This window comes from Microdochium trichocladiopsis (genome assembly GCF_020744255.1).
Source record: "Microdochium trichocladiopsis strain MPI-CAGE-CH-0230 chromosome Unknown B0I36scaffold_13, whole genome shotgun sequence".
NCBI classification, from domain to species: Eukaryota; Fungi; Ascomycota; class Sordariomycetes; order Xylariales; family Microdochiaceae; genus Microdochium; species Microdochium trichocladiopsis.
The window spans coordinates 1,245,127-1,270,490 of NW_025763556.1; the positions used below are offsets into that span (position 1 = coordinate 1,245,127).

At 59.7% G+C, this 25,364-nt stretch overlaps 8 protein-coding genes across 8 annotated transcripts; 4 read left to right on the plus strand and 4 right to left on the minus strand.

Moving 5' to 3' along the window:
• Positions 1-18: 18 nt before the first annotated feature.
• Positions 19-8,894, minus strand: B0I36DRAFT_299443 (uncharacterized protein). Its single transcript, XM_046151978.1, has 8 exons — positions 8,513-8,894; positions 7,966-8,442; positions 7,550-7,868; positions 7,081-7,458; positions 5,183-6,969; positions 4,898-5,146; positions 2,345-4,858; positions 19-2,302 (listed from the first exon to the last, which is right to left on the minus strand). The coding sequence occupies exons 1-8, from the start codon at positions 8,705-8,707 to the stop codon at positions 305-307; spliced, it is 7,917 nt and encodes a 2,638-aa protein (XP_046005484.1). The 5' UTR covers positions 8,708-8,894; the 3' UTR covers positions 19-304.
• Positions 8,895-9,324: 430 nt separating this feature from the next.
• On the plus strand, positions 9,325-10,516 carry B0I36DRAFT_338844 (chaperonin 10-like protein). The gene has a single exon (XM_046155826.1). It carries the CDS (start codon positions 9,456-9,458, stop codon positions 10,392-10,394), a length of 939 nt encoding a protein of 312 aa, XP_046005485.1. The 5' UTR covers positions 9,325-9,455; the 3' UTR covers positions 10,395-10,516.
• A 519-nt stretch (positions 10,517-11,035) lies between these two features.
• Positions 11,036-12,456, plus strand: B0I36DRAFT_50253 (Alpha/Beta hydrolase protein). Its single transcript, XM_046162973.1, has 4 exons — positions 11,036-11,296; positions 11,413-11,535; positions 11,659-11,798; positions 11,894-12,456. Exons 1-4 carry the CDS (start codon positions 11,177-11,179, stop codon positions 12,399-12,401), a joined length of 891 nt encoding a protein of 296 aa, XP_046005486.1. The 5' UTR covers positions 11,036-11,176; the 3' UTR covers positions 12,402-12,456.
• A 55-nt stretch (positions 12,457-12,511) lies between these two features.
• On the minus strand, positions 12,512-13,507 carry B0I36DRAFT_355719 (uncharacterized protein; the record flags this gene model as incomplete). Its single annotated transcript, XM_046157464.1, has 1 exon — positions 12,512-13,507. The coding sequence occupies one exon, from the start codon at positions 13,505-13,507 to the stop codon at positions 12,512-12,514; it is 996 nt and encodes a 331-aa protein (XP_046005487.1).
• A 1,511-nt stretch (positions 13,508-15,018) lies between these two features.
• On the minus strand, positions 15,019-15,946 carry B0I36DRAFT_338852 (uncharacterized protein). The gene is made up of 3 exons (XM_046155827.1): positions 15,925-15,946; positions 15,577-15,858; positions 15,019-15,461 (listed from the first exon to the last, which is right to left on the minus strand). Exons 2-3 carry the CDS (start codon positions 15,753-15,755, stop codon positions 15,416-15,418), a joined length of 225 nt encoding a protein of 74 aa, XP_046005488.1. The 5' UTR covers positions 15,756-15,858; positions 15,925-15,946; the 3' UTR covers positions 15,019-15,415.
• On the plus strand, positions 15,691-16,854 carry B0I36DRAFT_338853 (major facilitator superfamily domain-containing protein; the record flags this gene model as incomplete). Its single annotated transcript, XM_046155828.1, has 3 exons — positions 15,691-15,858; positions 15,925-16,342; positions 16,417-16,854. The coding sequence occupies exons 1-3, from the start codon at positions 15,768-15,770 to the stop codon at positions 16,850-16,852; spliced, it is 945 nt and encodes a 314-aa protein (XP_046005489.1). The 5' UTR covers positions 15,691-15,767.
• Positions 16,855-18,812: 1,958 nt separating this feature from the next.
• Positions 18,813-20,649, minus strand: B0I36DRAFT_355721 (cytochrome P450; the record flags this gene model as incomplete). Its single annotated transcript, XM_046157465.1, has 2 exons — positions 18,813-19,367; positions 19,450-20,649. 2 exons carry the CDS (start codon positions 20,647-20,649, stop codon positions 18,813-18,815), a joined length of 1,755 nt encoding a protein of 584 aa, XP_046005490.1.
• Positions 20,650-23,955: 3,306 nt separating this feature from the next.
• B0I36DRAFT_255608 (phosphatidic acid phosphatase type 2/haloperoxidase) lies at positions 23,956-25,173 on the plus strand (the record flags this gene model as incomplete). The annotated part of the gene is made up of 2 exons (XM_046150891.1): positions 23,956-24,567; positions 24,682-25,173. 2 exons carry the CDS (start codon positions 23,956-23,958, stop codon positions 25,171-25,173), a joined length of 1,104 nt encoding a protein of 367 aa, XP_046005491.1.
• Between the last annotated feature and the right edge of the window lie 191 nt (positions 25,174-25,364).

The following is a 25,364-nucleotide window of genomic DNA, read 5'->3' on the forward strand; positions in this document are numbered from 1 at the left end:
GCTCGGTGAGCGCAAGTCGGAGTATGATAACAGAGTAAAGTGGCGATTGGCATTCAAGGAGAAAGACGAGATAGGACCTAGTAGTAACGCCGACGCCAAACTCCAAAAGTACAGCCCCGATTTCCTCTGCACGCCTTGACCACTGTGATCAGAGAGTGTCTATAATCAGCAACAAATCCAGGCACCTCGTCCTCCGATTACCAGATCCCTATGCCAAGTCCCACCACCACTCCGTTCAACCCAAACAATGAATCTTGACCAAAAGCAACCCAGAGCCTCCGGTTACCTATCGAGCTGACACACCCTAATCCTTCTTCTGCTGCTTGCGCCAGCTGACCAAGACGTCGTCGCACATGCGCGACATGGGATACGTGTCGGACATGACCTTGATGACGGACACGTCGACGCCCATCTCGCGCAGCATCCACTCGCGGATGCGGATCGCCACGAGCGAGTCGACGCCCAGGCTGGCGACGGGGCGGGCCGGGTCGATCGCGTCCGGGTCCATGTCGAGCAGCCTGCCCAGGGCGACGGCGAAGGCCTTCTCCAGCACCGCCCTCTGCTTGGCCGTGGTATCGTTGTCGCCGGCAGCGGCGGTGCCAACCTCGGCTAGCTGTGCCTGCACGCTCATCGCCGCTGCTCCCGCACCACCACGCGCTGCTGCGCTGGCGTCTCCGTCATCGTCGGCCTCGTCTCTGAGATAGCGTGCGAAACGAGGGTCTTGGGCCTGCTGCTTCTCGCCGTCGAACACGGTGCGCAGGCCCGTGATGAGCTCACCACCGCCACTACTGTCATCGTCGCGGACACGGCCACTGACGACAGCCTCGGCCAGCATCGCGTGCAGATCGGGCTCGGCCTGGTTATTGTACCGCGTCCGGAGGGCCCGGTTCATGGTCTCGGCGTGCGCGGCGTCGCTGCGGTGGATGTACCCAAAGCCCGTCAGGATGGCAATGTGCAGCACCGACGCGGCCAGCCCCCTACGGCGCCGCTGCCGCACCAGGCCCGTCATGTACTGGTTCGCGGCGGCATAGGCCGACTGCCCCACGTTGCCGGCGATGGACGTGATGGACGAGAGGCAGATGAAGAAGTCGAGCGGCTGCTGTTTATCCCCTTGCTCTTCGTCCTCGCTCAGGACGGCGTCCAGGTTGCGCGACCCGGCGACCTTGGGCCCCAGCACGGCGGCGAAGTCGTCCCACGGCATGTTCTGGAAGAGCCGGTCGCGCAGGATCATGGCCCCGTTCATGACCCCGCCGATCGGGGGCATGTTGTTGTCGTCGGCCTTGATGGACGCCACGGCGGCCCGCAGGCCGGCGAGGTTGGTGATGTCGACAGCCATGGGGCGCACCTCGGCGCCGAACCTGCTGGCCATGTGGCCCAGGATGCGAGGCGAGATGCTCGGGTTCCGGCTCATGAGCACCACGTGGCGGGCGCCGTGCTCGACCATCCACAGGCACACCGAGATGCCCATGTCGCCCGTCATGCCGCACAGGAGGTACGTCTTGTCGGCGGAGAACAGCCCGGCGTGCTCTAGTGGCGAGACGGCGGCGGTGACGGTTTCGGCTGCGCACCAGTCCACGACAGCGGTGGGTGAGAGCTGCTGCTCGACGGGCAGTAGGCCGGCCGAAACCTGCTCAAGCGTCACTAAGTTGCTCTCGCCGGAGCTGCCACTGTTCTTGACGAGGTCATGGCCCTTGGCGAGATGGTTTAGATCGTGGATCTCGAAGCCGGCCATCAGATCAGCCCAGTCAACCTGCTTGACCGCGACCGAGCGGGCAGAGCACATGGCCTTGGCGGCAGCACCACTCTGACTTGTAGAGAGATTGACAAAAGTCCGCAGGCCCTCGGGCAGCGGGAGACCGAGCAAGTCATCCTCCCGCGCGTAAGGGTGCACAAACGTCGCCGTCGCCACGCCTGCTGCGCTGGCGGCCGACGTGGTCTGGAAGACGGCGATGCCCTTCTCGCGGACCACCACGTCGAGAGCCTCGCCGAGCTGCCCCGGAGCGCCGTGGATCCACGCAGGCCCGTGGACGCCAAGAAGCAGGCGGCTGGCACACGCCCGCGCGAGGAACGTCTGCAGCCATGCCGCGTCGTTGTCGTTGTCCGCGTCCCCTTTGTCAGACTGTGGCCAGCGCCGCAGGACGTGGTGTTCCCTGGCTACGGAGACGAGGGAGCCGTTTACTTGGGACAGGGCGACGACCTTCTCGCCGGATGCCACGTCTCGGCCGACGCAGACATAGCACAATGCTGCTGAAGCCGAGCCGGCATCGCTGCAAGTGAATCGCTGCAGGGAAGATGCGATTACCTGCACGCGCACTACCACTCCCTTGCCCTCATTCAGAGTGACTTGCAGCGGCTCGGCTGTCTTGAGCTCCCATGACGCCGCCTCCTGACCGCGCTCTAGCACGACAGCCGGGCCCGGAGACGGGGACGGAGACGGGGACGACGGAGAAGGCAAGACGACCTGTTGCGTCACCCTGCGTCGGCGCGCGGCGTTCCGCTGGTTTGGCCCGTCGAGCGCCAGCACGCGGGGGATGTAGAGCGCGCCCGCCTCGCTCAGGCCCAGCTCGGGCTCCTGCGTCCAGAGCACGTCCTCCCGGCTTTTTGCCGGGTCGAAGATGGCGAGACGGAGGAGCATCGTGGTCAGCAAGGCCGGGCCCCCATGCGATAACGACGACGACGACGACGACTCAAGCAGGACCGAGGGCTTCTCGACATCGAGGAACTGCAGCCGGAGTGACGAGCCGCGTTCTGCCCGCAGCGTGCTGCCCATGCCGACGACCATGTTGGCGCAGGGGTCGCGGCCGGAGCGGGCGCCCGTCGTCACCCACAGGACGGACCCGGCCGTCGCCATCAGTTGCTGCAGTCCGCGGAAACGCTGCGCCACAACCACAGCATCATCGCCCTCTTGGTCGTCGGCGGCGCCGGTCTGAGAGAAGACGGGACAGTCCAGCTCGGCCAGGCACAGCACGGTCGAGCCCGGGGTGATGTTGTGGGTCGTGTTCACGGCCTCGAGACCGGGAATGATGGTGACGACTGCCGTCTTGGAAGAAGACGTGGTGATGGCGGCCTGCAAGATATCCTGACACTGGGCTGCGAGACTGGAAGTGACGGCACCACCACCACCGCCGCCAGCCCCAGTCACGATGAAGACGTCACTGCCGCCAAGCGACGGTGCCAAAGCCTCGGGCGCGGCGGCAAGCGGCTCCCGCAGGAGCTGGACCGTGTCGTCGACGGCGTGCGCCACAATCACGGAGCAGTACGAGACGGTCCTCGTGCTGGTCCTGTCGGCGCCCGCGAACCCCGTCTCCCGGAGGAGCTGGTCCCAGCGCTCGAGGTCGACGGTGGGACCGTTGACGCGGCCGTCGTCGAGGCCGACAAAGAAGTCGGGCAGGGCCAGCTTGACAATCTGCGACATGAGGAAGTCGTCGGTGGGCTCGAGCAGGATCAGCTGGCCCCCCGGGCGGAGCATCTGGCGGCACCGGCGCAGCGCGTCCGGCAGGGACTTGAGCTTGTGGAGGATCTTGGAAGCGATGACGAGGTCGAAGCTCCCGTCGGGGAAACCCTGCGCGGCCGGGTCCTTGTCGATGTCGAGCTTTTTGAAGGTCACGTTCCTGTGGTGGCCGTGCAGGACGCGGGCCCGGTCGAGGACGTCGGCCGAGATGTCGGTGTAGTTGTAGGCCGCGTACGGCAGCAGCTGCTCCTGGAGGGCCCGGAGCACGGCACCCGAGGTGCCGCCGGTGCCGGCGCCGACGTCGACAATGTTGAGGCGCGGGAACCGGTGGGCGAGCTGGGCGACGAGCGTGGCCGCGTCGCGGTTGGCGGCGCTGTAGCCGATGCCGTCGGCGTACACCCACTCGAGCTGGTGGCTTGTCCAGATGCGCACCCAGGGCGTCATGCTGCGGACGACCGAGATGAGCTTGTCCCCGACAGACCGCAGGAAGTCCCAGTGCATCTCGCAGTGGTACCGCTCCTCGTCGCTCTTCTGGCTGCCGATGCTCTCCTGCCGCAGCGCCTCGATCATCTCGGGCGTGTCGTCCTTCCACTCTTGCTTGAACCCCGGCAGGCCCGAGTGCTTGCCGGCCTCGATCTGCGGCAGCAGGACCTCGAGCGCCCACGCCACGTTGCGCCTGTACGACTTGCTCATGATGAGCATCTCCTGGGGCAGGATGGTGCGGAACTGCCGCAGGTAGAAGTAGGACGCCCGGGACAGCACCTCGTACTGCACGTTGAGCTCGTCCGACAGCGTCGCCGCCCGCTCCGGCTCGATGCCCGAGTCGGCGTCTCGCACCCACCGCGTCCCCGCGTACAGCCAGGCGTCACGCTGCTGCTGGCCGACCGCGGTCAGGCAGATGCCGCGGATCTGCACCTTGACCTCGTCGGCCGCGTTGAACACGTCAATGTCACCCACAATGGTGGAGCCGGCCGTCGAGGTCACCGTTGCGTCGGCAGTGAGCTGTTGCTGCTGCTGCTCCTGGTCCTCATCAAAGTTCTCAGTGCTGCTCGCGCTCGCAGACGTAGACAATCGGCTGTTGGGGGGCACGATCCGGACACAGTCGACCCGTGTGGGCAGGTACAGAGTCGACAGGCGGTCATCGCCCGGGAATGAGAAGGCGGCGAGCAGCCCCTGGGCAGCCGTGTCGACGGGTGCGGGATGCATGCAGGCATGGAGGGCAGAGGCTTTAGGCGGCGAAGACAACGTCACCGTGGCTCGATGGAGCCGCCGCAACATGGCCTTGGCCTTGAAGGGGCTCGCGTACTGCAGGCCAACCTCGGCCAGGCTCGAGTAGAGCTGCTCCATGTCGAGTGCGTCCATCGGTAAGGGTCTGGCATCCTCCCCAGCCCGGCGCGGCAGCACTTCCTTCTCCTCCTCCTCCTGGTCGGCCCCGGCCCCGGATACGGACGCGGACCGGCCGAGCCAGAGCCGGACTCCTCCGGTAAAGTGGGCAGAAAGTGCCGTCTGCGGCATGTCCAGCGGCAGCGGCGCGTCCACGGGTCCGCTGTAGCATGCCACCTGTGCGGAGATGCAGTCGTCCGACTGGCCCGTCACGCGGACGGTCAGCACCACTTCCAGCCCAGAGTCCTGCTCGAGGCGCATGGCCCGCACAATGTCGACATCATGGAGCTCGACGAGCCGGACCGGCCTCTGCTTCTTATTGTTGTTGCCGTCGTCGTTGTCGTCGACGGCGACAAGCTGGAGAGCAGCCTCGTACGCCATGGACAGGTAGCCCGACGCCGGGAACAAGACTTCTCCCTGGATGACATGTCCCGCGAGCCAGGGAAGCTCCTGCAGCCTGAGCACCTGCTTCCAGTGCACCTCTCGCTTGGTGTCGCGTACACCGCCACCACCATACACGACAGGGTGGCCCAGGAGCTCGTGCCGGCGGTGGCCACGGCGAGCGCCGACGCGGAAGAGCCGCGAGGCCCGCGACTCCTTCCAGATGGGGCTGGCATGATTCCACGAGTAGGGCGGCAGACCTTTGAGGACTCTCAGCTCGTCCATGTCCATGTCGGCGGTTGGGGAATCCTGTCGCAGGGCCCGACGCACGCCCTCAAAGGTGATGACGGGCTTTCCACCGGGCGGCGCCGGGAACAGAGACCAGAGAGTCCCCAGGGCTTCCGTGAAGGACTCGACGGCATTCTGGCCTCGCTTCAAGGCGCTGGCGTAGGGCAGCGAGACCGCTCCGCCGGTCGACGTCTTGACCGTCTCCAAGGCCGGACCCTTGAGCGCCGGGTGCGGTCCGACCTCGAGCGCCAGATCAAAGACATGGTCCTCGTCCAGCGCCCGCGCCAGTGCCTGGCTGAATTTCACCGGCCGCGTGAGGTTGTCGACCCAGTATTGGCCCTCAAGCAGCCGACTGCTGTCAACCGCCTGGTGGTCGTCGTTGTCCCAGACACTCGAGTACCACTTGCATCGCTGTTTCTGCTTCTCCAGCGTCGGTGGCGTCTGCACCTTGACACCGCATTCCTTGAGCGACTCGAGATAAGGGCCGGCACAGGGCAGCATGTGATGCGAGTGGTACGCCGTGTCGACCTGGAGCACCCGCGCAAACGTGCCCTCCTGCTGCAGCCTCGCAGCAGCCTTGTCGACGATCTCGGCATCCCCTGCCAGGGTGCAGCTCGTCGGCGAGTTGCTCGCCGCGGCAACCAGGGCTCCGTCAAACTCAACCTCGGTGCAAAAGGCGGCCGCCTGCTCCCAGCCCATCCCCACGGCCATCATCTTGCCGCGACTCGCACCCGGTCCCTGGGCACGGCGGGCGTGCAGACCGCGGTAGTATGCCACGCGGATCGCATCCCCCGCGGTGAGGTAGCCCGCCGTGTAGGCCGCCGCGATCTCGCCAGACGAGTGCCCGACCACGGCGGCGAAGTCGACCCCCGCGGCCCGGAGGGTGTCCACCAGGGCGATCTGGAGCGCCGTGCACAGGGGCTGCGAGACGGCGGCCTCGCCCACGCGCGAGATCTCTCCCTCGGCGAGCAGCTGGTCCGCCAGCCGCCAGGTCGGGCGGTCCTCGGGGAAAGGCAGGGCGTCCAGGCTCCGCTGCATGTCGTCGATGGCGGCGCGGAACGGGGCCGACGTTGCCGACCCCCTGCCCCCGTGGTACAGCTCCCGGCCCATGGTCGCCCACTGCGCGCCCTGGCCCGTGAAGATGCCCAGGATCCGTGGCGGCAAGGACTCGGGAAATACCGAGGTGACCGCCGGCCGGCGCTCCAGCGACTTGGTGGCCTCCTCGAGCTTGGAGGCGAGCTGCGCGGGCGCAGAGCAGGCCGGGAACGCGGCGCGGAAGGAGAACGGGGTGCGCCGGAACAGCGTGTGTGCCAGAGCCGTGAGGTCCATCTTGTCCGCGTGGGCATCGGCGGCGGCGGCGGCGCGCAGATGGCGGGCGAGGGCGCTGGCATTTGCGGCCAGCGCGGCACTCGAGTGTGCCGACAGGACAAAGGGTCCGGCCGCAGCCTCCTCCTCCGCCCCCTGGGCTTCTTTGAGCTTGAGGCCGTGGTCGGCGAGACCGTCTTCATCGGCCAGCGAGGAGGTCGAGGCAGTGTCAAAGCCGGAGTCGGAGCCATCGGCCCCGGAAGGTCCGGCACCGCCGATTCTGCCCTCGTAGCTCTCGAGGATGGCGTGGGCATTCGTGCCGCCGAAGCCGAAGCTGTTGACACTGACTCGCCGCACGCCTCCCTGAGGGACGCTGGGCCAGTCGACCGTCTCGGTCGGGATGCGTAGGTTGGTGTAGTACGGCTGGATCTTGGGGTTGAGCTCCTTGAAGTGCAGGTTCGCCGGGATGCGGCCGTGCCGCAGGGCCAACGACGCCTTGAGCACCCCCGCGACACCGGCCGTGCCCTCTGTGTGGCCGATGATGGTCTTGATGCTACCCACCATGAGCTCGCGGTGGTCGTTTTGATCGACGTCAGTGTCGCCGCCGTCATGGGGGAAGAAGACGCTCTGGATCGCTCGGGCTTCGATGGCTAAGGCAGTGAAACGGGAGGATTGGTTTGTCAGTACTAGGCATCCCACCGACTATCAGAGTTTGACAAAAGAAAAATCTCGGTGACTTACGGTCGCCCGCCGGCGTGCCGGTGCCGTGAGCCTCAAAATATTGTGGGCGATCGGATGCCCGCGACGGGTCGAGTCCGCATCGGGCGTATGTGTCCCGGATGAGCCGCGCCTGCGACTCGTGGCTCGGCATCGTGATGCCCGGCGTCTTGCCGTCCGAGTTGACGCCTGTCTCGCGGATGACGCACTCGATGTGGTCGCCGTCGGCGATGGCCTGGCTCAGCGTCTTGAGCAAGACCACGCCAAAGCCCTCGCCACGCGTGTACCCATCTGCCTGCGAGTCCCACATGAATGATCTCCCATTCGGCGACAGCATGTTGAGCTAATGTACAGACGCGTCAGTTCTTGGCCTCGGCAAGTGATGTCAAGAATTCGTGTGGCTGGTGGGTTGCAGGCGACAGGATGGTATGGTCACAAACCTTGGACTCGCTGATGAAGGGTTCGGGGCCCAGAATCAGATTCGAGCCGGCCGCAACAGCCATGTTAGCCTCGCCGCTCCGGAGAGCACAGACTGCCTGATGCAGGGCGACCAGACTCGATGAACAGGCCGTGTCCAGGGTCACTGATGGGCCGCGCCAGTCGTAAAAGTACGACACCCGATTGGACAAGATCGATGACCCGGTTCCTGTCGCGTGGTACTGGGGCAGGCTGTCGATACCCCGGACCGCTGTGTACTGGTAGTCGTAGAACATACAGCCGACAAATACGGCTGTAGACGAGCCTCGGAGCTGCTGCATCGAGTATCCGGCCGATTCGATGCCTTCGTACACCGTCTCGAGGAGCTGTCGTTGCTGGGGGTCCATGGCCTCGGCCTCCTTGGGGTTAATCGAGAAGAAGTCGCGATCGAAGCCGCGGGGATCTTCATCAAGGAGGTATGCGTGCTTGACGTTTGTGCTCTGAACTTCTGATTAGATATTTTCTCGGTTCGCATACATAAATCACCCAAGAGAAGCGACAGGAGCTTACTCCATGGTGCTGGCTGTCTGCATGGTAGAATGCTTCCGTGTTGAAGCGGCTTGCTGGTATTTGCTGCACCACGTTGCGAGGCGTCTCCAGGAGTTCCCACAGCCGGGACGGCGAGTTCGCGCCACCTGGGAGACGGCAGCTGCTGCCCACAATGGCGATGGGCTCGCTTGGGAACATCTCGGGCCGACTACCCATGTTGACGGACGAGGGATCAGCGAGATGGATGACAGGCGGACGAATCTTGAGACTCTGGGGACCGAATCTCTTGCTTGGATTCAGGTGAAGCGCTGTATATGAGTTGGTCTGGTTCGAGACTGTTTCCCCGGTCCTCGAATACTCTATAAAGGTGATACTGCGGCGGCGTCAAGCACGAGGATTGAGCTGTACTATATCAAGCCGAGGGAGTGGACTTTTGGCAGACTGGGTTGCAAACAAGACGTGTAATAGCCTTGGCTCCTCCGCTTGATCGGCCTTCACTTGCAACTGTGGCGATATGACCGTGACGACTCCGATTCCGGTCCGACAAAATTCAAGGGACGCAGAAAGCCCCAAGACGGAACACAGCGGCGGTCGTTGTGCGGATTGCAACCGGTACAGCTAATGCGCCTTGCCTCAGCGAATGCGGCGTTTACCGCTGACGCTCCCGATTGGTGCCGATGTGCACTTTCCACCGGTGTTACCACGCCGGCCCGATCGGAAATTCCGGTCACTCTGATGTGACCTCGGGACTATACGCAATGCAGCAGGGCTGTTGCTGCACTGTTTGAGTCGTAACTCTTGTGTTTGAACTGCGTCCCACAAATCCGTAACACGGACGAGAAATCTAGGGCGAAGTTGGCTTCACGACATATACATGAACTCGAAGATTCTCAACTTTCGATTCTCGATTCTGACTTTTTCTTTTGGTAAAATTTCGTGAGCCTCGGCCTACGTATCAATCCCAATGTCAGACACTATGAGAGCTCTTGTAGGCGCCGACACAGGCAGCGGCTACCACCTTGCCCAAGATGCCCCAATCCCCGTCCCGCCACCCGGCATGTTGCTTGTCCGCGTCCACTCCGTTGGTTTCAACCCACCCGATGCCCACAAGACGGTCGACTACCTCCCCTCCAATGCTGCTGCTCCAAGTCCAGCTGGCGGCGGCTGTGGCTTCGCTGGCACCGTCGCCGGGCTGGGCGAGGGCGTGACGCGGTTCCAGGTGGGCGACCGCGTCCTCGTCTGCTCGTTTGGCCCAGTCGACACCGACATGAGCAATGGAGGCGCCTTTGCAGAGTTCGCACTCGCCGAGCAAGACAGCAGCTACCGCGTGCCCGATACGATGGACTTTGCCGAGGCATGTTCGATCGCCATGGGGCTCGCGGCTATCGATCAGCTGTCGATGATGCACGGCGGCGACAACAACAACACCACCACTGTACTCGTCTCCGGCGGTACAACGCCAACCGGCATCATGGCCACTCAGCTCCTCAAGATGGCCGGCTACACCCCGATCGTGACCTGCGCGCCCGCCGACAACGCCCTGTGCCAAGAATACGGCGCCGCCGCGTGCTTCGACAGCCACTCGCCGGCCTGCGGTGCCGACGCCCGCGTGCACACCGACAACAGCCTGCTCTACGCGCTCGACTTCATCGCCGACGACATCTCAATGAAGATGTGCTACGAGGCCGTCGGCTCCGGCTCGTCGTACTACTATGGCCTCAAGAAGCCCGCTAATGCCATCGCCATCAAGTACACGCGGCGGGATGTGCGTGCCGACTGGAGGCTGGCTGGCGGTGTTCAAATTTTGGGCGGCGGGCTTGACAATTTGCCCGCGGCCTTGGAGGACTTGAAGACGGGGAGTATGCATAATGCGAAGACGCTGATTGTGCCGCTCATGGCGTAGTCCGAGGTATCTAAGTAGTCAGTAGATGGACTATGGGCTGTATACAGACATCACCTGGGGTAACTAAATCGAACTAAATCTTGGCTTGAATATTCGCAAGATGATTTTGTTTATCTGCCTGCTATTAAACAAGGTTACCCCATCCGCAGAAGAGTTCAACTTCATACACACTACTGCAATGCTTCCACATTTGATATAACAAGCTGGGTCCGCCTAAAATCTGTGATTCCTGAGGATCATCTCGCATTCCTGAAGCTCAGAGTATAATTCAACGGCAAGGTAGCCTACCTTTTGTCCGTCGCTCGAAAAGTCGACACCGTACCTGATGATTGCTGCATCTCCAAGTCGGAGGCCGCCTGATAACGCAAGCCGGAATCTACAATCACCGACTCAGCATACCGGTGCCGGCCCGACGTGAATTAACCCCGATGACGCCTCATTTGCAAGTTCCAACATGGTTCGGTTCGGCCCGATCGGTCACCTACGGAGGCGGCACAGTCAGCAACTTCCCTTCCCGGTAACATCTCAGACCCTGCGCTCGGGCGCCGACTTACATCGTCGGTCGACCGCCTCTACAGTCGGCACACAATGACCTCCGCATTCAGGTTCAAATTGATTCTCTCATTTCGTTAACTTAACCCAATGACTAGCCCATACATTTTCAATATAATCCAGCTGGCTGTAAGGTCTTTCATTGTGGAGGTTGTCAACATTGCCCTGCACTCATCTGCATCATCTTCCCAGGTCATTTTGTTCTTCTCCCGTCGCAACGAACAAGCAAAATGGGGGACTATGGTTTAACGCGCCTTGATGCCGATATCAGAACTCTGGACGGCGTTACGCTGCGCGGATGGCTGTTTCCCGCTGTCTCGCGTGGCCCGGCCATGATAATGACGCCAGGGGTAACTACCTTCCGAACCTTTTGCCTACTTCCTCGCTGTTTCCCGCTCCATAAACCTGTTGGTGAAGAAAATGGGAGGAAACTAATGCATGACTTGCGTGCCTGGCCCTTCTCTAGTTCAACTTCCCCAAGGATGCCAATCTGCCCGACATTGCAAGGTGGTTCCAGGAACACGGCATCACCGTTCTTCTCTATGATCCGCGCGGTGTAGGCGCAAGCGACGGAGAGCCCAGAAATGAGGTAAATTTCAGTGTCCTTTCTGGAGCTGATTGTTCTTCTTCTCCGGAAAAACCCCCGCAAGCTTTCAACGTCTTTCATGTCCGCTGACATTTTGTGATTAACTTCTTCTCCTTGCGCGAGCAGGTCGACCCTCGTCAGCAGATCGAGGATCTCCATGACGCCGTGACCTGGATCAAGCAGCATCCTCTGGTCGACGAGACCAAGATCGCACTGTGGGGATTATGTTGGGGAGGGAACGTCACTCTTGCGGCGACTGCATTTGAGTACGTGTGGGCTGCCTTTCCGGTTTCGCGCGCGATGAATTTCGCCCAGACGCGCCGTGACGCCCCCTCGAAGCTAATTCACACTTCCTTTTTAGCAAGCGTGTGGCGGCCACCATAGCAATGGCACCCATGATCAACACTGACGGCAGCGCCGAGAGGCGCAAGCCTCTGCTGGAGCTGGCCATGCACGACCGTGAGAGCCGGCTGCTGCAGGCAGGCCAAAGCCCCATGTACCTGCCCTACATTGACGAGGACGGCAACATGCCCAACGGGCAGGAGATGGCGCCCGAGATCGTCCCCGCGCTCGAGCGGCTCGGCATCGCCCTCGAGAACCGCATCTCAGTGCAGACGTACTACAAGTGCCTGGGGTGGAGCCTGCTCCACGTCGTCAAGTACGTCGCGCCCACGCCGGCCATGATGGTCACGCCCGAGCTCGACGAGACGAGTCCCCTGGACAGCCAGCTTCATTGCTTCACCCAGATGGGGTACCCCAAGGAGTTGGACATCTTGAAGGGGAGTGGCCATTTGGACTGGATGTTCAAGGATCTAGAGCATATTCTGAGCAGGCAGTTTGATTTTCTGAAGAGACACATGAAGTTCTGAGGGGATTTTATTACTACGTATAGAATAGGGAGCCGCCGTCTATGCGGTTCTAAAACTTTCTGTTGAAACTCTATAGCCGCAGGTCTACAATGTCAGCCATCTCGCGACCTCTAGTGTATCTCCGCATGGTCCATTTCCGCCTGCAGTTGTTGAATAATGCGCCTCAGTCTCTCGCGCTCACTGGGTATGTTTTCGACAATATCTTGCACATGCTCGAGCAGGCCACTACGGCGTGGCGTCGATTGGTGGGCTGATGTGGCCGACGAGGCGGTAGACTGGTCGGGGCCAATGTCGATTGCATAGTCGTCGGTGGCCATGGCACTGCCATCGAGCATGGCCGCGGGTGCGATAAACTGGCTCTCCTGCTCAGCCGTCGTGTTCGATATCTCCAAGATGCGGCCCATGCGACTGATGAGATGCATCAGCAATTGCAGCACCATGACGAACTGGGCGACATTGAGAGGCCCCACGCCGCTGTTGTCTCGGGTGGTGTGTTGTAGTTGTTGTTCTTGCTGTTGTTCCCGCTCTTCCTTCTTGGCCTGCAGTCTACCCTTTATGGCATCGCAGATGGCTTCGAAGAGCGTCATGAGGTTTTGGTGGCAAGCTAGAGCCGAGATGGCCAGTCCGGTGCTATCGGTCGTGGTCATTGACTCGTCGCATCCTGCTGTCGCTACCACATTCATAATTTCGTTGACGGTGCTTATCAGCGTGTTCGTGTCCTCCAAAGCCTCGGTCACCTCAGGCGACGACACCATCAAGGTAGTCGCGCCTGCTCCTGTGCCAGAGCGGGAAAGACGGCGGGCTGTCCGCATGGCCCTTTGGCTTACGGCCGTCAGTTGGGAGAACAAGAAGCTCCTAGCATCGTCGTGGTCAGCGTCGGTCTCCATGATTGGAACTTCGGCGGTGGCGTCGTAAAAGGACATCCCCGGCATGCATGAAGCAGATACAGCATCTGCTAGCAAGTTTGCCAGTGACTCTCGCGAAGCAGGGGGCATTTGAAGTGCCATTAGGTCGTGCTCGGCGTTCGGCGCACCAAAGCCGCCGGCGGCCGTCTCGCTTCCGTCAATGTGCAGGTCAGAAGAAGCGTGACCCATCAACGCTGTCATGACGTGGGAGGGGCCAGCCGACGACCTGGGCGTCCCATCGACATGACCAAAGGCTGACCCGAGGTCGAAGAGGTCTGTGCTTCTCATTTCGCTCGGTGAGCGAACAGAACAGCGTCGGCGCTGGCCTCGCTGTTTCTCTGTGAGCGATTGGTCAGCTTGTTGGGTTTCATCGTCTGTTGGTCCGCCCTGGCCCCCATCCCGCGGTCCGTACCACTCTTTCTCCCCCGCCAAGTAATGTTACTGGAGGACTAAAAGCATGTGCGGTTGGTTCCTTAATGAAAAAGCATGAAGCATACCACTGTACCTGCATTCCGCTCCTGCTTTAGCACAGCGGTCGCACAACAGGGAAGCGGAAACCGGGCCAGGTCCTGGGATAGAGAGATTGTTGTCTCGCAAGCACCTGACTTTCTGCTGACGACAACGGTCGCAGGACTGGCGGTGTGCAGGCGGCATAGTATGCCAAAGACAGGGCGGCCGGAGATGAAGATTGAGTGAGGATCGGCTAAAAGAAGCACTTATTTCCGGTAAAGAGTAGCGATGGGGGAGAATGGCCCTTTTGCTGAAGCGGTTGCACGGGGACCAGCTTTAACCACGAAATCCGCTTCGTTTTCACTCGGCGCCACCAACTATGTATTTTTCCTGCAGTGCAACGCTCGTAGTTTCCTTAGATCCGCTTCGGTTTCCCTATTCATCCGCGGCTGACTGACAGCGCTGGACTTCGATGATGATGTGCTCTTGTTCGCACCTAGCCATGTTCACATCAAGCCATGATATGCGGTCAGCAAATCCTCTGCGACGTTGGCTAGTATAAGGTGCATAGGTATTGCGCCATCCGTGCGATTGTGCGCTGAAGAAAAGTCCCTTGCAGCACTGATTTAATGTTCAAGAACACCTTTCCTGTGACTGACGGGAAACACCGGACTCAGCCGCACGCACTGGTGCAGGCAATGGAACCAGCCGGCAGTTTCCAAGAGGGCTTGGCGCGTCTTATCCGCCACCAACATGTCCCTTTGTTGACATTGCTCCACACTACCACATTGTGGAAACTCAAGCAGCTTCATTCCATGCCCCGGAGAGGAAATCGTATTGCAGTTGCCGAGGTAGGCAGTAGAATGATCTTGTCAAAGTGCAGTGCTAATCAGTTGGGGGTGCGCTAAAGTCCTGGGAAACCATCTCGATAGCTGCAGCTTACACGACGCGCTCTCATTATTGGCCATGGGCTAGCAAGCGCCCAGGGTCGCAGCGTGATAAGCCTTTCGAGGTTGCAGGACATGTTAGTGGTGGGTAGCATTGTGGACGAAATGGGTCAAGTTCTATCCGGGAGCACAAGCCGGGCCCTGGTGTAACCCCACGAGGCGTGCAGATCCTGGCTTTTTCCGTGCTGCTCTGTTTGCTTGTTCAAAGAACCATGCACGGGACCCCTTTCATTTTCAAAGTACCATGCATAGGACTCAGTCCGGCGCAAGCCGTCATGTAGTATCTGCCTCGAATTTGTAAGCGAGCGAGGTTATCTGCTATGTTGTCTCGAATTAATAAGCGCGTGAGCTCGCGTACATGCCGTCAAAAGAAACAAGCAAAATTTGAGAAAAACTGAGCAAGGCTTCCTCCAGCTACTTTACAGCTCCGTCACCACAACGCCGTCACCAACTCATCTCCTTGTTTACTCTTCTCAAAATTCTTTGCCTCTGACTCCTTCAGTGATCAGTCCTCGCTCCCCAAATAAGTCACCGCAAGCAGGAGACCATGTCTTCAGAAAAGGCTGTCCCAACCGACAGCGACACCGTGCAGGGGGGTTCACAAACCGCCGACGAATCACAGCTGTCTCATGGTTCTGACAAGCCAGATAACGAGGTCCAGCTGCAAGTTGACGGCCCTCCCGATGGTGGCACCGGCGCCTGGCTCGCTGTTCTAGGCGCTTGGTGCTGCTCCTTCAATAGCTTCGGCTGGATGAACAGTAAGCGTTGCCCAAGCTTTGCCTAAGCTTCGCCGGCCCGTCCCGAAGCTGACATGGCGCATTTACCCGGCCCCCGACTTGTTCTTGGCGTGCAAGCCCTAACTCTTCTTGGCAGGCGTGGGCGTTTTTCAGAGCTATTACGAATTCGGTCCTCTCAAGGACTACGACAGCAGCACCATTGCATGGATCCCGTCGCTCGAGATCTTTTTCCTTTTTTTTATGGGGCCTGCCGTCGGCTTTCTGTTTGACAAGTATGGCCCAACGCCGCTCATTCTGGTCGGCACGTTCTTGCATGTGTTTGGGCTCATGATGGCGTCCCTGGCGACCGAGTACTACCAGTTCCTCTTGGCCCAGGGTGTTTGCAGTGCAATCGGTCTGAGTTTTTTGTACTCGCCCGGTAGGTTCCACCCTTGACCTCACCCGGGAAACCTCGATTTCCTTGCTGACAACACCTCCACAACAGCGATTTCCACTATTGCAACATGGTTTCACAAAAAGAGAGGCCTAGCGATGGGCGTCATGGTGACCGGCTCGTCTCTTGGCGGCGTCGTCTTCCCCATCATGATCAACCGCCTGATTGAGAATCCCAGTACCGGATATCCCTGGGCCATGCGCATCTCCGCCTTTCTCATCTTGGCCCTGCAAATCGTCGCAATTTTCACCCTCCGGACGAGAACAGCACCAGCTCCCAAGAAGACGCAGGCCGTAACCCTGGCCGCTCCCTTCAAGGAGTTCCCTTTCGTCATGATGTTGCTGGGAATGTTCATCCTAATGTACGGCATCTTCATTCCTGTCAACTTCTTGGCCTTGCAGGGTTTGGAGCAGGCCCACGTGTCCGAATCCATGTCGCTTTACTTGGTGGCCATCTTCAATGGTGCGAGGTGAGTTTAAGCTTCCCGCCCCCAAACACTGCGATTCGCTTGAGATGATGGCTGACCTTGCTTACATTACAAAGTCTCTTCGGGCGTTTGGGCTCTGGATACTGGTCTGACATCGCCGGCCGATGGAACGTGTTCATCATCGCCGGCGCCGCCTCGGGCATCATCGAGCTGGCCCTCTGGATCCCGGCCACATACGAGGCCGCCACCATTGGCTTCGCTGTCGCGTTCGGCTTCCTCTCAGGCGCCTTCGTCAGTCTCCTCGCGGCCCTGCCGGCGACCGTGTCCCCTCTGCCCGAGATCGGCTACCGCATCGGCGTTGTCATGCTCATCCTCTCGCTTCCCGCGCTCACCATGGCGCCCATCGGCGGGAGCATCTTGCAGAGCGCGAGTTCTGTAGACGACGGCTGGCTGCACGTCAAGATCTTTGGAGGTGTCATGTCCCTGGCTGGTTCGGCAGTCGTCTTCTATGCCAAGACTCTCTACACTAAGAAGTTCTGGGCGGTGTTTTAAAGACAGTGAAGGTGACGCACACAAGCACACAAGCACACAAGCGCCCACCAAGTCAATTTCGCATGGGCGCGTTGAGAAGGCGGGATTATTGGTCTGCCACCTATAGTGCTTCACCACAGCAGCATGGGATCAATTGACGATACTGGTGAAGGGCATCAGGCGTCAGGGAATAGGGGGTAGAAACGTTTTGTCACAGCATAATCGTTCGCGCAGATTGCTTTGCTCTTAGAGACACGAGGCCGTCGTGCCACGGCCTGTGTTCAGGAACCCTAAAGTCAAGAGAATGCCAAAGCTTGCAGTCAAATTGTCTCCTTCCTAAATTTCAGCCGGGGCCTAAGGAGCTGCATAAACATAGTACAGTGTGCCACCCATGTGATAGTGGCAAGGCTTTTAGTATGGTTCATTTTAAGCCTGCAGATTGTGGCTTGCCGCAAGGGGGCTGGATCTCCGCGTCGTGCAGCTATGCCCACGCTGGGCGGAGTTGCCGCTGCGCCACGGAAAACTGCCCTGCTCGGCTGGCATTTACGGTAGAGCTACGCGCAGGCTTGTAGGGCGATATACTCTCTTGCTTATTGTGTATAATTCGAAATGAGAACCCCCACTTTCTGTCCGGCCGAGCTGCACATCTATCAGTCAACAGACAGAGGGGAAGCAAGAACCCTGGTTACGTCACATGCCAGGCGTTTCTTCATGATACCGTAGCATCAGTCTGCTTCCGTGATGGAACGCTTCTGAACCATAATCCACGTTGACCGATTCGACGACAGATCGGTAGATAGCCCGGACGATTGCCAAGGCCTGCCCGACCGGAGCGGCAGACTGGTCTAGACCCTGCTCGAGTATGTGACCCAGATCCCTGCTCAACGAGCCGTCCCCGTGCACCCCTGCCCCTGCCCCTGTCCGCTGGGGTACAATGATACGCTGCTCGGCTCGGTGGACTGTTTTCCGCCGATGCCGGGAACCTCGGTGTTCGCACCTTGCCTTTGTTTTTCTGCTGATAGTGCAGCTCGGCGTCGGCATCCGGTTCGGTCCGCACGTCGGTGTTTCATGGTCTGCATGCCGGACGTCCTGCTCATCAAAGTGATCGACCATGTGGCGCACATATTGATGCAAGATAACATATTCGACAGCAACCACTTCATCATGTCTGCCGCCCTCCGCGGAGAAGCCGCAACAATGCTGACGCCACTCTCCAGGTTATTACATCTGCTGCAACATCACGCCCCGCCCTCTTTGTCACCGGTATTGGCGACAAACGCTTTTTTAACAGCGCGCAAACCCGGATAGGCTGCTGCCCAGGTTGCAATCACTCTCGGCGGGCTCCCGGGCCAGACAAGGGAGTGTTCCAGGCCTGTCCGAGCCAGTGATAGGCGAACCTGGCAAACGCCTTATGTCACCGGGAGAGCTCGGCGTCCTGAAAAGGGTCTTGTACCAAAGCCCGATGCTCGCTCTGCAGAAATAAGCAGGTCAATGCGGAATAGACATACGGAATGATTCCTAACTCAAGTGCTGTCCAGTGTTGTCCAACTTGGGGCCCGTGGTTCTAGTACCCGCGTCTCTTCCCGCGGCCGCTTCTTCCCCGCTGGCGAATCCTCTCGGTACCCAGGCCTCTGTCACGTGGCACTTGAGGGTTCGTTGCTCGTCACACAATTCACGACCGTGTTCACGTTGTCTTAGGATATCTAGGAGACGGAATTGACTTCTGATACAACCTTCAATTTACAGGAAATGCTTTCTTGAGTACAATGCGCCTTGGAGTGGCTTGACATTCAGGTGGCCATGTATCCAGCGATCGTCCCACAGATACTACCACAAAAGACTTGTAGCTTGCACAAAAGCAAACCAGAGGCAGAATAAAATATAGAAGACGCTATGATGTCTTCGCCAAGGACTCAGAGTGAGATGAAGACGCCAGTAACTCTGAAGCCAGCCCTGCGTCGTGTCAGATCCCTGGAGCATCCTACCAGCCCATAAGCTCGGCCTCGACTTTGTAGGTCTCCGAGTAGTGGTCCAGGATATCCTGCTTGCTGCGTCCCGGCCTCAGTTTCAGCGAGACATCGAGGTGCTTGGGGTGGAAAGTGATGAGCCCCTGCACAAAGCCCGTCTCGACGTTCAGATCCAGCTCCTCCCCTGCCTGGGCTGGCAGCACGTCAAACGCCCACAAGATCTTGGCCAGCCCCAGCATCAGGCTCTGCTTGGCCAGCAGCATCCCAGGACATACCCGGCGCCCAAACCCAAACGAGTACGTGGCGCGGGCGCTCGCCGTCGCAGAGCCCGCCGATGCGTCCATGGTGGTTGGGTCGTGCGCCGCGCCCGGCCGCATCCCGAAGGGGTGGCGTAGGAACCGCTCCGGATCGAACTTTTCCGGCGACTCGTAGTCCTCCGGAGAGTGGTGGATGTGCCACACGTTGGCGTACACCGCAGTGTGCTTGGGAATCTGGTATCCGTCGTACACGTCTTCTTGAGCGGGAGCGTGTGGAATGCCCTGGGGGGCTACCGGCCTCCACCGATTGACCTGTGTATCGTCATTTGTTAACGCAAGTCCCCCAAATCTCTTTCTCGTGTCAGCATCTATTTTGTTTCTCAGAGTCGCTTACCTCATGCCAGAATGCCTCCGTGTACATCAAGCGGGCAACGTCAGTGGACTTCAATGGCGCCCCGTCGCCGCCCGACACTTGCAGCACCTCTTCCCTGATGCGTTGCTGCACCTCTGGGTACTTGGCCACGATCATCAGCATGGTGGAAAAGGTGGCAAGCGACGTGTACATGGCTGCCGCAACAATGTTCCACGCCGAAAGGCCTAGGTCCGTCCACACGTCCTTGTCTCTGTTCTCTCGCTGCTCCCGCAGCATCTTGGCCCCTAGGCTCTCATAGAGCCCTTCGGTTCCGTTGTTGTTGTTGTTGAGACCTTTTCCGGCGGCGGCGGCAGCGTCCAGCGCCGCCCGGTGCTCCTTGGCCGCGCTGAGGAACTGGTCTTTGATCTCAAACACTTCCTTCGCGACGGCCTGAGACTTGGCCCTCCAGCGGGCCATGCCAAACTTGCCGGGGAGGTGCCTGAGCACCGGGATCCGGTCCATTAGGTCGGGCTTGTGGAGCATCATGTAGCCGGCGGTCCGGCGCCGGAAGACGTCCATTTCAAAGCCGTGGTGGGCCATGGCGTCGGGCCGCCGCCCGACCACGGCGATGCACGGCACGCTCGTGACCCAGCTCAGGATCATGTCCTCGAGGTCGGCGCGCCGGGCGGCCGGGCCGGCCTCGAGCAGCGCGACCAGCACGCGGGCCGTCTCGGCGTCGTTCATCGGGTGCAGGCGCGCGACGGCGGCCGCGCTGCCGAGGGCCCCGTTGAACTCCTTGCGCCACCGCGTCAGCCAGGGCCCGCTGTCGTGGAAGAGCGAGGCTGGCACCTGGTGCGTCTGGAACTTCCACTTCTCGTCCTCGCCGTTCGGCCGCGGCCGGTCGCTGTAGATGGCCCCGCGCCGCTCAAACAGGTCGCGCACCATCCGCGCACTGTTGAGCACCACGATGTTGGTGCTGCCCAGCTTGACGCCCATGGGCTTGTCTTGGCCGTACTTGAGCGCCCAGGCGCTGTAGGTCAAGGCAGGGATCGACTTGTTGATCTGGTAGAGGTTGCCGAGGCCTGGGAGACCAGGCGGGCCAGGGGGGAAACCCTTTGGGCGGCGAGAAAGTAGAAAGAAGACGGCATTGCCGGCGACAAGAAGAGCAGCCGTAATGAGGACGTTCGGAGCCAGGATGAAGGCACTTATGGCCGTCATGGCACTCGAATCCGTGGAAATCATTTTGAAGGTGCTGACTTCGAAGGTTTGTGGGGTAAAGGGGGCTTGCTGAGGATGCTAGGTTGAGCAGTATTCTGACATGCACGATGCCTGTCCAAAGCGGCATATAAACTGTGGTTCATGGTGGACTAGATAGACCATCGGGCCTAACTTAACTTTCTAAAAACATTTTGCAATGCTTTAGACCGGATTCCTAGCTGACAAATGCCCTCCGAATAAAGCAATGTCTTTGACGTGCTCGGAGTTGACCTATTGGCCGGCGCGATAACAGATTCCTCGGACCGCAATTTGACAGACGGCGGTACAGTTTCGGTGGCTGGACGAATGCCGTTCGTCGGGTCCGATCGCATTCCTCCCGGTCGGTGGTGTGCCTCCCAAGTCCGTCGGTGGGTCGGTGTTTCGCTTCAAGTCGGTCCGAGTTGTCGGCTCTTATTGGCATGCATCGAGTAAGACTACCCAGAAAGGTATTTTGTTGAGTTCTTAGTGGTCAGACCGGGGCCAAGCCACGAATGATTTGCATCCGGTGTCAAGCGCACCGTAAAACCGCGAGGAAAGGTCGGGAGCATGATCGTCTCGCAAACTCGGTCTAACACGGAACGGAGCCGGAAGTGGTCGGCAGTTACTGGCCCAGTTCATTTGGCCTCCGTCCACACCCTTCACGAGAGGCGCGAGTTGTGATTAAAGTACAGAGGAACTGGTTCAGGCATAGCGGATCGCCGAGCTTGGGCCGTCTCGGTAACACCTGCGCCGCCGCTGGCGACGGCCGTTGCGCGGGCCTTCTGCGTCAAGATGCAAAAGCCATGCTCTTACAGCTCGTGCTAGGGGCCGGCGGGCAAGTTCAACAAAGATCCGGTAGACTGTGACAAGCACGGAGATCTACATGACATGGGAAAAGATGAGGATGCCATAATGCGCTTCAGTATCTTGCCGTTTGCCACAGTGAATGAGCCATATTGCTATAGAGCGCCTCCGGTTAGTAGACGAGGGTCTTACCATGCTTGCACATCTTCGTGTTTGGCTGTTTGGTAGATAACTGCTTACCCTTGATGATTCCGACCCGGTCGCCGCCACAGATCGTGCGGCTCTCATTATGCCACAACACCCCTAAAGGTTTAGATTGCAGTGCAGTTCGGCGGACTGATAACCCCTGGAATTCGCTGGCTCCTTTCCCCAATTTGGTTGGCGTTGGGAATGAATACATTCCCGAGATGGTCTGGCAGGTCAACCCCTGGAAACGTGCGTGGGATGGACCACCGGATGTATTTCACGTATAGCGGAGGCAATCCTCGGATTCTCGATCAGCTGACCGACTCGGACTTGAGGATTTGTCCTGCGATTAAATGATCTGGATGCGGAGTAGAACGTCTGGCAGATCCTCAGAGCTGCAAGCAGTGCTTCCTGAGGGCCACGAGATATCGTGCTGCTAACCACAAGCGATGAACTGGGGAAGGACAAGGGACGCCAGAAGGGCTTATGGACAAGACGTGGAAGAGATACGTCGTGCATAACGAATCTTGTCCATGAGGTCTGTAGTAATAAGTGCTTCCTTTCACGGCAAGATGATTGGATGGCAAAGTGACCAACATCGTCCCTGGCGATCACACAATGATGAACGGTTTGTGCATGGCTTGCCTGCCTTCACTGCTGACCTGGACAGATCACAATGGGCATTCTCCTCTCCCCGACCGAGACGTCACATTTCTGAGTACCTTTGTACAACACTCACTAATTTTGGGATGGTTGGAGAACACCAACTGCGGAGGAATTCGGATAACTGCACGCAGACAGACGCCAAAGTTGCTTTGGGGCGGCGGGATTCGACGAGGCCCTGCATCATATGGCTGTTGTGACAGGGTAGGCTCTTTTTCATCTCAACAGGCATAATTTGCTGGGCTGCATGCATTTGGCGACAAACAGTGCTGGCGTGGTGCTCCCCTGTATTTACAAGCTCCAAGGCCCGCGGTTGCTATGACGTCGGTGCTCCAGTGGACACGGCGCTACGCGGCACGGATAGCGGCACCCGTGCGAGTCACGGCTGCTCCGCCTGGGGGCAGTCCAGGCACATCTCTGCGGGCCCTGTCATGACAGCACCCTCTAGGGCTCCAGGGGTGGACCAGAGGCTCCGGGCTGCTCGTGCCCTCGAAACCAAGAAGCCTTGTGTCTTTTGGGGGTAGAGAGTGCAAACCCCTTGGTTGACGATGACGCTTCGAAAAAGCGCGGAACATGCTGTGTGCAGCGTCAAGGATGCAAGGTAGCCCCCTTAATTACCTACGCTGCACTCCCAAGGGTTACCGAAAGCGTCTGCAGACACTGTGCCCGCAAACGCGCAGCCTAGCACAAACTTTTACTTTTAAGCATGATCCCCTCCCCCGTCAACGCCAGCACATTACAATTCAAGCTTGACGCACAAGCTTAAGCAAAGATGCCAATGACAAGCACCAAGCCCAGAGCAGCCAAGGACGAGTACCGCTTGGGGAGGGCTGTGTGCCGTAGTGCCGACAAGGGCCAGGGTATGGTTGGCTGGCGGAAACAAGCCTTTGCCAAGCCTGCCAAGTTTGCCAAGTTCCCCCGGTCAGGATGACGTTGGGCCTTGTGTTTCTTCCCTTTGCTTGTTTGTCTCTGCCAGGCCTCCACCCAACCACACGTGTTCGGGACCGGACCTTTTGTCCCCACACATCACGATGATGGTGCGGCCCAGAGCACTCCAGCTGCGTGCTAAAGCGGGGGGAACGTCAGCGGCAGGGTCGATCAAGGGCTGAAACAAGCCCACCCAGCCGAAATGGCGTGCCCCCAGGCCCTCGCTGGCCATCGTCACGGCAGGATCGTGCCGTTGTTGGAGACGCATGTCATTTCTGATATCGGCAGTGTAGCACAATCGGCTGCTCGTGAATGCCATGACGTCAAGCACCAGGGAGAGGCCGCCAGGAACCCTCAACCAAGCATAATAAGGGTGCAGGACGGCTCCCTTTGACAGCGTGATGGGTCTTTGAGCAGCTCACACTTGCAATCACGAACACCCCTTCGTGCAGCAGCGAACTTGCGACCAGTGTCGACGACCTATCGGCGACCAAGTCAGTGGCAGCATCAACCCTTGGACCTCTACACCACCATCTGGACCCGACTTGATCCCTCGCGTCTTCCACAATGGGTATCATGGACCGCTTCCGGCGAGAGCCTGCCGCCACGACCGGCCCCGACCGGCACATCAACAACAACGGCAACCACCACAACGGCCGCCACCATGCCGCCCGTCACGAGAAGAAGCACGGCCACTCCCACCACGACCGGCACCAGGCCAACATGTACACCATGGCCTCCCGTCCGACCTTTGGCCAGTGGCTCAAGCACACCTGGCTCGACATCCTCACTATGGCCGCCATGGGTGCCATCGGCCTCGGCGTCTACATGGCCCACCCGGCCGCCAACCGGTCCTTCCCCGTCACCTTTTCCGACGGCGAGGTCGTCTACCCGCAGTTCGCCTACCCGCTGCGCAAGGAGATCATCCCCATAGTCGCTGCCGCCGTCATGGCCGCCCTGATCCCCATCGCCATCATCCTGCTCATGCAGATCCGCGTGCGCTCCTTCTGGGACGTCAACAACGGCGTCCTGGGCCTGCTGTACTCGCTCATCACGGCCGCCGTGTTCCAGGTCTTTGTCAAGTGGCTCATCGGCGGCCTGCGCCCGCATTTCCTCGACGTGTGCAAGCCGGACCCGAGCAGGCTTACCGGCCAGCAGCGCGACATCTACGACGCCACTGGCTACCTGAACCTGTACTACACCAAGGACATCTGCACGGGCGACCCGGACGAGATTGACGACTCGCTCGAGTCGATGCCCTCTGGCCACACCACCGCCGCGTTTGCCGGCTTCGTCTACCTGTACCTGTACCTGAACGCCAAGCTCAAGGTCTTTGGCAACCACGTAAGTGCATGCGCCTCCTGTTTCCACACTCTCTCGTCCTACCTTTCTTCGCTTTTGTCTTCAAAATAATAGAAAAAAACGAAGCCCCTGCTAACGCACGACGCAAACACACAGCATCCCGCGATGTGGAAGCTCATCATCATCTACATGCCCATCCTCGGCGCGTGCCTGATCGGCGGCGCCCTCACCATCGACGAGTACCACAACTGGTACGACGTCTTCGCGGGCGCCGTCATCGGCACCGTCATGGCCTTCTCGGCCTACCGCATGGTCTACGCTGCCATCTGGGACTGGCGCTTCAACCACATCCCCCTGCACCGCAACATGCCCTTCCGCTACGACGGGTCCGACGACCTGTCGGACGCCGTGTTCACGCACAAGGCTGGCTGGGGCGAGAATGTTGGTGTCGGCACTGGTGCTGCCAGTGGTGCTGCTGCCGGTGGTGCCGGGGGATATCAGACGGGTGCGAGCAGCGGGTATGCTGCCAACAACGGCGCGGGTAATGGTTACTCGAATGGATATGAGACTGGACACCACCATGGCCACCACGGCAGCGGTATGAACCGTGTTCCCGTTGGCGGAAGACGCAGCCAGGATATTGTTTAAGAGTTGTCACGACTAGGACAGCCCTGAAGCACGCCCAGGCATGACTATGTTATTAAGACTCAGATTGGGAGTGCAGACAATGTAGCCATCAATTGTTGGCTAAGTAGGGGAGGGCCTCACTTGGCTTTGGTGATTAGGAGGGGTTTGTTTCGACGAGGATGTCAAGATCGATATGCATGGATACCCATATA

Coding starts and splice junctions, on each gene's coding strand:
- B0I36DRAFT_299443 (XM_046151978.1), bottom strand. CDS start 8,707: ATGGGTAGTCGGCCCGAGATGTTCCCAAGCGAGCCCATCGCCATTGTG. Junction 8,443..8,512: donor CAGACAGCCAGCACCATGGA/GTAAGCTCCTGT, acceptor TCAGAAGTTCAG/AGCACAAACGTCAAGCACGC. Junction 7,459..7,549: donor CGGCACGCCGGCGGGCGACC/GTAAGTCACCGA, acceptor TCACTGCCTTAG/CCATCGAAGCCCGAGCGATC.
- B0I36DRAFT_338844 (XM_046155826.1), top strand. CDS start 9,456: ATGTCAGACACTATGAGAGCTCTTGTAGGCGCCGACACAGGCAGCGGC.
- B0I36DRAFT_50253 (XM_046162973.1), top strand. CDS start 11,177: ATGGGGGACTATGGTTTAACGCGCCTTGATGCCGATATCAGAACTCTG. Junction 11,297..11,412: donor CCATGATAATGACGCCAGGG/GTAACTACCTTC, acceptor GCCCTTCTCTAG/TTCAACTTCCCCAAGGATGC. Junction 11,536..11,658: donor ACGGAGAGCCCAGAAATGAG/GTAAATTTCAGT, acceptor TTGCGCGAGCAG/GTCGACCCTCGTCAGCAGAT.
- B0I36DRAFT_338852 (XM_046155827.1), bottom strand. CDS start 15,755: ATGCAAGAACGTGCCGACCAGAATGAGCGGCGTTGGGCCATACTTGTC. Junction 15,462..15,576: donor GCTCTGAAAAACGCCCACGC/CTGCCAAGAAGA, acceptor GGCAACGCTTAC/TGTTCATCCAGCCGAAGCTA.